The sequence below is a fragment of the Triticum aestivum genome, chromosome 3A (assembly GCF_018294505.1).
Source record: "Triticum aestivum cultivar Chinese Spring chromosome 3A, IWGSC CS RefSeq v2.1, whole genome shotgun sequence".
NCBI lineage: Eukaryota > Viridiplantae > Streptophyta > Magnoliopsida > Poales > Poaceae > Triticum > Triticum aestivum.
Window position 1 is genome coordinate 47,962,648 of NC_057800.1, and position 10,004 is coordinate 47,972,651.

The 10,004-nt window shown below is 42.9% G+C and overlaps 1 protein-coding gene and 1 pseudogene across 1 annotated transcript; one reads left to right on the top strand and one right to left on the bottom strand.

Moving 5' to 3' along the window:
• Nucleotides 1-1,010: 1,010 nt before the first annotated feature.
• On the top strand, nucleotides 1,011-7,083 carry LOC123057826 (polyadenylate-binding protein 3-like). The gene is made up of 7 exons (XM_044480709.1): nucleotides 1,011-1,523; nucleotides 4,522-5,297; nucleotides 5,370-5,435; nucleotides 5,539-5,628; nucleotides 6,093-6,185; nucleotides 6,487-6,690; nucleotides 6,850-7,083. Exons 1-7 carry the CDS (start codon nucleotides 1,295-1,297, stop codon nucleotides 7,081-7,083), a joined length of 1,692 nt encoding a protein of 563 aa, XP_044336644.1. The 5' UTR covers nucleotides 1,011-1,294.
• Nucleotides 7,084-8,001: 918 nt separating this feature from the next.
• Nucleotides 8,002-9,278, bottom strand: LOC123056739 (BTB/POZ and MATH domain-containing protein 1-like; annotated as a pseudogene).
• Between the last annotated feature and the right edge of the window lie 726 nt (nucleotides 9,279-10,004).

Here is a 10,004-nt window from a genome sequence, read left to right on the forward strand (position 1 = left end):
TGCCCTAAAGCATTGTGACACCATCCCAAAGGACCACTACCGAGGATCACTATGACGGCTATTGGCAATAGCCTCGAAGTATGCCGTGTTGGAGTCACCCCTAAATGTCAAATTAAACGACCCTAAGATGACAGTAAATCTCATCGTTTTGAAAGAACGTCATGATGCTATCCTCGAGAGCACATCTCTCCATCCATTCCTCCGGATCTAGACCCGTCGTGGTTGACCGATCATCAAAGGACTTGATGGCCACAAGGAGCCCCACCTTGCGGATCCTCGAGTCTGGCCTAGGTTGCCCCCCCCCCCCCAACCCCGCATGAATTGCATGGATAATTTGGTACAGTGATGCCAAGTGTATAACACCGACATCGATTGGTTGGGGAGTCGAGCGCCTCGAACCACTTGGACATCACCGCCTCGGCAAAACCCGGCTGGCATAGCCCGAATATATAGCTCGAGATGGAACTATGGCGGTGGCCGAGGACTAGTTTCCCCGGATGACAACAAGGGGACATGATCTGACCAGGGGCAGTGCCAGCACCAGGAAGCTGTGCATTCAAATGCACTAATGTTTTTTAAATGTCTTATTTTCTTGCATAAATACGAATAAAATTAAGCTTGCAATCAGAAAAATTATGGGGTTAGCTGACCCCACATCGTACATGTAGAATCGCCCTGGATCTGCCCTAACCCTCCTAGTCAGTAGTCACTGCCCGAAGAGCTGCTAGGGGAAACTTATGTTCCCTTCAAACGCAACACCCATAGTATCGTAGTGCTAAAACTCTAATCTTTGCCAATTTTGCTCTTTGAAATTTTTTTGAACACCATCTTCAAAATGCAGAGCAGACAACTTGACCGAGTCTAAGCCATCAGCACACACACTCTACGCTCGATCCAGTTTAGTATCCCAAACATTAAATGGTAGTGATATATGGCCCTGGAAACTGATCGAACTTACTAATTCCTGTAGTAGTATATGTGGACCCAAAATCATCTCCAGCGTGTAGATATCTCCATCAAAAACACACTCGTCTCCTCGACCCCAAAGTTAATGCCCAATACTTATCATTACACAAAGAAAGGAAGTAATTAATGCATCAATTAATGAGAAGCGAGTATAGGACTCGAGAGCATATCCATCCAAGAGCGTTCACCTATAAAAACACCCCTGCTCGATGAATCCATCCTGTGCCTTCCGAGACTGTATTCTATTGCCTTTTGAGCAAGCACTCTTGCTCGATCGATCGATCGACCGATCCCGTGCCTGGCCACTGGTTGGCGAGCATCTTACGCAATGGCAGGTCGCCCGTTGCTGGTCCCGGCTGTCATGCTGCGTCCTCCTGGACCGGCGTTGGGCTCGAGGGCCTCGCTATACGTCGGCGACCTAGATGATGGCGTGGCGGAGGGGCATATCTATGACCTGTTCTGCCAGGTGGCGCCCGTGGCGTCCCTCCGTGTCTGCCGGGACGTCACTGGCAGGTCACTTGGTTATGCCTACGTGAATTTCTACAGTCGGGAGGACGGTGAGTTTGGCTTCATCTCTTTTTTTTTTCTTTTTTTTTGGGGTTGTCTTTGTCTCTTTGCATGTTCATCTACTCAGGCTTGGATTGGGGATACAAAGAACTTACGAGGCTGCGTGGTTTTAGATCTTGGTTGTGAAGTCTGTGATTTACTAGATTTCCCATACAAGATGTGGCACACCATCGGTTGAAGTTCTATTTTGGCATTTTCTTGTTCTGGTCAACAGAGGCGAGGGTCTTTTGATGGAACGCGTGTAGATAGTGTGTTGACCTGCAGTTTGTAGAACAACGTGTCACTAACATAAGTAGTGTTGGAATCCGTAACCGTTTCGGGTTTGCGGAATCTGATCCTAACGGAATCGGGCTCGGAATAGGATAAATGATTGGCAAAAGCCAATGGACACACACAGTGGTTGCAATTAAACGTGTGCTTACCTACATACCATATATTTCTGTCGTAAAAGAAATTGACATGTTCCTATTATTGGTGATGTCTTTCTTATTCAGGTCGTAACACTTGAGAATTGAATCACAAGTTGAATTGTAGTTTGTTGTTAAGTTAGGTTGGTTGTTTTCAAATTAGCCAACATTAATTGCTGTTTGTGTCTGAGTGAAAGGCTTCATACACTGCTTTTGTTTATTATGAACAGACGAGAATAGGAATTTGGGCTAAAATCCTGCTAAGAGTTCTCTATAGATTGTGCACCATGGGGTAGAAAATCGCCGTAGATAATATAGTGTTGTCGGAATCTGACTCAGAACCGGATGTATGATTTGGGAAAAATAAGTAGACACACACAATTGTTCCAATTAATATGTGTTTATCTGTTCGCTGAGTTATGCCGTAAACGAAATGACATGTTCATATTACTGGTGGTTGTCTATCGTATTTATGGTGTAACATTTGGGAGTTGAATCGTTAGCGAGAGGAATTGTAGTTTTTATTAAACTAGGTCACATGATTTGTTTTCAAGTCAGCCAAGATTGATCATTGTTACCAGTGAGGGAATGACTTCATAGATTGCATTTGGCGATTAGGAAGAGAATGGAATTTTGACTAAATCTCGGTAAGACTTCTTTATAGATTGGGTTTATGCACATTCCATAAAAAAACCAAGACCCTCGCTTCGATAGATCACAACAATAAATATAACTTCAAGGCACTGTAGATTAGGAAGAGAATGGAATCGGCAGTTTGTAGATTGGGAAGATAATGGAATCAGCAGTTTGTAGAAGATGCTGCCGAGCACTGACATCAGGGTTAGAATCCGTAACCGATTCAGGTTTCCGATATGGCAAAAAATCTTTGTGGAAACAAATGCTGTCGGAATACGACTCAGAGTCGGATGTATGATTCGGAAAAGTCAAGTAGGCACACACACCGGTTGTAATTAATGTGTCTTTATCTACCTATATATTTTTGTCACAAACTAAATGTTCCCATTATTGTTGATGTCTATCTTACTTACGCCGTAATACTTGGATTGAATCGTCAGCGAGAGGAATTGTAGTTTTTTGTGAACTTTGGGTTGGTTTGTTTCAAATTAGCTAACATTAGTTGTTGATTCCATCTGAGTTTATGGCTTCATAGATTTCTTCTGGTCATTACGAATAGAAAAGAATAGAATTTGGGTTAAGATCCTATTAAGATTTCTGCGTAAATTGTGCACCATGGTGTAAAATTCGATGCGGAAAATAATGTTGCCGAATATGTCGCAATCCGACTCAAAATCGGATATATTATTTTGAAAAAGCAAGTAGGCACACACAATTATTATTTTAGTTAATGCATTTTATGTACTTGCAGGATTCTGTCATAAACAAAATGTTATGTTCATATTATCGGCGTCGTCTATCTTACTTACGGTCTAACTTTTGGGAGTTGAATTGGTTAGCGAGAGAAAATTTAGCTCTTTGTTAAATTGGGCCACACGGTTTATTTATAAGATAGCCAAGATTTGTAGATTGCACACGGGAATTAAGAACATAAGAGAATGGAAATAGAGCTTAAATTTCGTTACGATTTCATTGTAGATTGTGCATCATGCATGGTGTAGAACGTCATCGTGGAAGTTAACATTGTCACAATCCGACTTGGACTCGGATGTGCATATGATTAGGAAAAAACAAATAGCTAGAATTTGGTTACAATTAATGTGTGTCTATGTTCTTATTTCTTTCTATCTAAACAAAATGACATGTTTAAGTTATTGGTGTTGTCTATCTTTTTTATGGTGTAACATTTGGGAGTTGACTTGGTTAGTGAGCGATTTTTTAAAAGTTTAGTCCATGCAGTTTGTTTTCTAGTTTAACCAATATTCATTGTTGTTTCCATTGATGCCTCCATAAGTTGGTGTGGCAATTTGGAAAATATAAACAGGAGGGAACTGAATGTGGGTTAAAAGTTTTCGTTAAGAATTTTTCTAGTTTGTGCACCATGGTGTTGAAATGTGCTACATTACACTAGGTAGATTGTATGATCACGATGGCCCCATGGATTTCATAGTTAACCTAGTCAAATTTTCATCAGTTTATTCATGCTCCACGCTGCCAAATTAGTTAAGAGAGAAATTGTACATAGTTCAAATTGGATATTAGCTTTGCATATCGGACATCCGATAATTATCTGCTCGATGAACATCCTGTCATATATAATACACCATGTTGTATCGTGGTCAATTATACATATACATACCATACCCAGTGGCGTAGCCAGCCCAATTTGCCAGGGTGGTCCGGTAATAGAAATATTTACACAAGTTTTGTTTATTTAAAATAAATAAATTTTACTACACTATACACAAGCTATGGGGGAATTCCAGGGTGGTCCATGGACCACCCTGGCCAGCCCCTAGCTACGCCACTGACCATACCTACACTATTGTTTTCACCTTAACCTGATTTCTTTTTCTTTGTATTTGTATGTTTGCTTGCCCTACTAGAGGATTTGAGTTTAATACTAGAATTACCTCTAATAATTTTGTATGTGCTTGTTTTGCAGCCAAACGTTCATTAGACTCTTTAAATTTTACACCTCTCAACGGGAAGCATATCCGAGTTATGTTCTCGAATGGGGACCCAACGCTGCGATTGAGTGGAAAGGCCAATATATTCATAAAAAATCTTGTGCCAAATATTGATGGCAAGAGCTTGAGTGATATGTTTGGTCGCTATGGCACTATACTATCATGCAAAGTGGCCACTCACTTTAACGGTCAATCAAAAGGGTACGGATTTGTTCAATTTGCAGAGGAGACATCTGCCAATGATGCCATCGATAGCTTGAATGTCAAGTTGGTGAATGGCAAACAAATTTTTGTAGGTCTCTTCATTCGTCGTCAGGAGAGGCAGCCAAATATCAGCGTGAGTAATTATACAAATGTATATGTGAAGAACTTGCCAAAGGAATTCACTCACAATGACCTTCTGCAAGAGTTTGGTCCTTTCGGTACAATTACTAGCGCTGTAATCATGAGAGATAATGATGGAATATCCAAATGCTTCGGATTCGTTAACTATGGGGAATCAGAATGTGCTACGGAAGCTGTGAAAAGTCTTAATGGTAAGATGATTAAGGATACAATTTTGTATGTTGGAAGAGCTCAGAAAAAGTCAGAAAGAGAAGCAGAACTGAGAGAAAACTTTGAGCGTGCGAGAAATGAGAAATTCAAAAAGTTTGAAGGGCTCAATCTATACGTGAAGAATCTAGATGATAGTATTAATGATCTAAATCTTAGAGGGTTATTTGAATTTTTTGGTGAGATAGGATCATGCAAGGTACTTCTCTCTTTATTTGCTAGCTAATTTTGTTTCTTAATATCATGGCTCACCTTCTTAACATTTTTTTAGGTTATGGTTAATTCACAAGGAAGGAGCAAGGGTTATGGCTTTGTGTCATTTACAACTATTGCAGCTGTCCACAAGGCTGTAAGTAACATGGTTTAGTTGTATGCAAACGTGCCCAATGCATCCAGTTGACTAGTTTAGATTATTAAATCATCTTTGATCAATGTGGTAGATTGACGGGATGAACAGGAAGATAGTCGGCAAAAAGCCATTGTATGTTGGTGTAGCTCAACGCAAAGAGGAAAGACGAGCGATGCTAGTGGTACATCTTTCCCAAGTGATCATTTTGTACATTAGGTGCCTTCTGCTGATAAGTGATAAATAGTGACTTCTTTTAATTAATCTTATATGCTGATAAGTGCTGTTTGAGTTTTAATATTGCTATGTGTCCATGTCTACTACATGTCCAATTATTTACGTATTATTTGTTTCATTTTTGCACATAGCTGATGAACTAAAAGAAAATCAGTTCAGTTATAAATAAGTTGTATATTGTCCCATCCTAAGAATAACATAGACTGAGAATCAATGTGGATGAGTGTTAACAAAATGGTTATTTTTTTACCGTCCAAATAAAGTTAAGTAAAACAGGTTCTCTCTTGTCACCTGTGTGTCACTGAATATTTGAACATTAGATTTGCAACTGTTTCAAGAATATATACAAGGGACACATCACAAGCTTAATGCTACTGACATTGTTTCTAGGCACACTTTGCTCGTATTCAGAACATAGGAGTTCTAGCACCCGCAGTACCACAAAATTTTGCTCCCCGTCAGTTCTACGTCAGTCCAGGAGTGCCTGGCATGTTCCCACCACAGGTTCCTGCAGGCTTCGGGTATCAGCAATTCCCACAACAGCATTTCACTCCTTGGGTTCCTAGCGGCATGACGCCATATACGTATAACATGCCGAGGCCACTGCACCATGCTTGGCGTGGTGTGCATCAAGAAATCAATCTACACCGACAGGTATTATGGCATGAGAGATGACCATTTTTTGACTTAAGTTTTTTAATCCTTAATGCATCAGCTACTCTTGCAAAGTGCATCCAGCCGTGCCCATGTTCAGATTATGTCACAAGTAGTCAATTCACCTGACTTTCTTGCTTTTACAATGCAGATGGTGTACCCAAATGCCAACCAAGCCTTCACATACATGCCAAATTCTATGAATGCGAACGCCAACTCTGTGATGGTTCCCCCGGGCTTCGCACAAACTGATAGTATTGTCTCTATTCCATCTGTCCCAAGCAAGAACACCACCACCACTGTTGTAGATTCTTCTGCCCCGGAGAAACAACATCCTTGTAAGGACAGTGGAATTGTATTAGGACGTGCTAATTTCACAGTTACAAATTTTACTTGGCATGCATATTTTATATATTAGCCATTTATGTCAATGAAGGGTGAATTTCGAGTTTGGTCGTATATTTTGTTTACCTTGCAGATTCAAGACGAGAAATTGTACCCACTGGGTGAACAGCTTGAGCCAGAATTAGGAGGGAAGGTGACAGGGATACTGGGTGAGGCAGTGGAAGCTCTACAAGGAAGGAAAGTGGAAGAGGCCAGGGATACTGTTGACCTCGCATCCGTACCATCATCATCGACCTTGAGTGTTAGCAGAGATGCTATTGACCCCGCTTCCACAGCGTCGTCCTCGATTGCTTCCGCTGACGGTGCTAACCTTGCTCCGGCACCGTCATCCTCAAGTGCTTGAATGCTGGTTCCTAATATCTCTATCTCGACCTGAAATTTAGATGGTTGGATAATGTTTAAGAAGATTCCTGATTTAATGTTGCTTCATGATATTTTCGGTCAGAGTTTTATTCTTTTCTGTTTGTTCTTAGGTTAAAGTGCAACTGCATTTTCCCCAATATTTAGGATAACTTCAGATAAAAAATTAGACAGTGTCTTCTTCCTTTAGCAGGGATCCTATAGTTTACGTCCAATATAAGGACAAGAAAATAGTTTGACGGTATCTGTTAAACAATTCATGATGGCCTCGCAAAAGAAAAACACAACAACCAAAAGTGCAAATAGCATGTTATGGCAAATAGCTTCAGCCTCTAAATCAGCTAAATTGATGCTAAACAGGGGCTAAATGGCGCTAAAACTGCCAAGTAGTACTATATGGAGAGGTCGTTTACATGGACAAGTAGCATTTGCTTTTCTCTTCTACAACTATATCTCCTAATCTTTCGTAAGTTTATATATTACTAATGTTCAACTCATCTACCCGGGGAAAAGGCCCTCTCCTCAATGACACAATGAAAATCCTAGACCCCTCGCCGCCGTACAACGCCCCAGGGTGTATGGTGTGCCACAAGCTTGTGCCAAATGATCAATGTGCCAGCGGAGTTGCCTCAGGTGAAGGCGGTGGCGGCGTGAACATGTGCAGTGGGATGCTAGGGAGGTGAGCGACCACAGTAAAGTTTAGAGTACTGTGAACATCTCACAGATTGCTAGATGTTTCATGTGATGTAGTAGTACATATATACATTCAAACTTGTCGATAGATACATGGAAGAAACTAGTTAAGAATTCTGAGGCATACAATGTGGAATCGGCAAGCTTCAGTTCTACAACTTCAACTTCAAATTCTGAGGCATAAATATCGAAGTAAAGTGTTTTTTCATCACTTCATTGCACGTTCAATGAAGTCGTTGCAGTAAATCTTGAGCTCCTCGTAGTGGTGTCGCAATGCCAGCTCCAGAGTGCTCATCGCGTTGTCTTTCGACAGGAGATGAGCGAGCAAATTCTCGCACATGGCCTTCATCCTCTCCAGGCGGAACCGGCATGCCGCCGCCAGCATTTCTCTGGCTACCACCGTTTCATTCACAGGAACCAGCTCATCGGTATAGACAAAGTGGAGTATGGCCCTGAGCACAACGGCCTTCATATCGCCGATCCGTACGACACTGTTGGTTGTTGACGCCTCTAATGTTTCGTATAGAAGCAGCGACCGCACGGCGCTGATGAGCCAGTGCGTGTGAATCTCGCTCTCCTGGACCAGGGACGTCACGTCTGACCATTGCTTGCTCACCATCAGCTGCTCGAGGTGCCTGACAATGTTGGACAGCGGCACGACGATCATAGGTTTGGCGATGGTGATGCTAGTACTAGTGGTGCACGCCTTCGTGTGGACTTCAAGGTAGCAACGTATGGTAAAGGAACCATTGTGGCCTATGTATGTGACTTTGCAGAATTCACCATGATGAACTTTTGAAACCCCCAGGTTTCACGTACCCTAGTAAAAATATCTTCTGAACAAGCACAATCGATGGTGATTTGCCACTAGGGTCACCGATCAGGAACGTCTTGGACAACTTGACCCTAGCAGTTCCAGGATCAGACCATAAACGGAGGTAGACAGATATGTGCTCCCCACCCTCCTCCGCCGAGTACACAGATAGGTATACATTGACCGTCGTACGCACATGCTCGTCTCATTCTGCAACCAACCCACATGAAAAAACAACACAAAAAGCTTCATTCTTTCTAATGCAGACTAATGGCCAGGTACATACATACAGAAACAAGTCTTGACGCACGTGAAAAAACAGCCAACAAACAGCGCACGCTCAAACAATTTGCCCGAATTTCCAGTCTCTTAATTTTGTGGTGAATGACTTAAATGTGAGGTAAATATGAAATAGCAATTCTGTCGCTCGCACGCCACGTCGCCTTGTGGTCCCACGACGCCTCCTCTATCCTCTTATGCTAGATCGAGCCCATCCCCTTTCTCTCTTCTCGCATCACATCTCTGTACGAGATGCGGCGCGGCTGCCGGTGATTGCCGCGACCAGAACCATGCGTCTCCCGTCCCCCGCGCCGTAGCCTGGCCTTCCTCTTGTCCGTCAGATCGACCACCGCCGGCGCTGCGGAGACACTGCATCGCAACGCAGCATCCATGACTGAGAATGGGGGAAGATTGACTACTGTCGGGGATATACCCCGCGGCGTAAACCGGCCGGAAGTATAACCCGGCCGGACTAGGCGTTTCATTGGTAAACCGCCATAGGATTGGCGGTTTACGTGTCTGGCGGTTCACTGGTATGACGATTCACGAGCCTGAAGACTCATTGGTGACCCGGCGCGTGTTCCAGATGGATGACAAGGCCCAAGGCCCAACATGCCGGTTTATGATAATGGTGGGCCGGTTTAAGAGGAAAGGCATGAGGAACATTTATCTTACAAGGAGTTAAGACCTGGACTTGTATCCGGTTTGTATTAGAGATAGACTAGTCCTAATCCTAATAGGACTCTACATGTAACCCGCCCCTCCAACATATATAAGGAGGGGCAGGGCTCCCCAAAAGGAGGGAGAGGGACAAGTTCCATGGGTTGGACAAGTTAGGTTTAGACAATAGCTCGCGAGATAGAGCAATCTTGTAACCGTAGTCATCATCATCAATATTAATGAAGCAGGATGTAGGCTTTTACCTCCACCGTGAGGGGCCGAACCTGGGTAAAAACATCGCGTCTCTCGTCCCGCTCAACCCCTCCCAAGCTACCACATAGATGCGTTGGCCTCGCAACTAAGTCCTGACACTAAGGACATCTGCCATGACAATTCCACGATAGTTGACGCCTACCGTGGGGCTTGCGCACGGTGGTGTTGATTTCTTGGAGGGATCT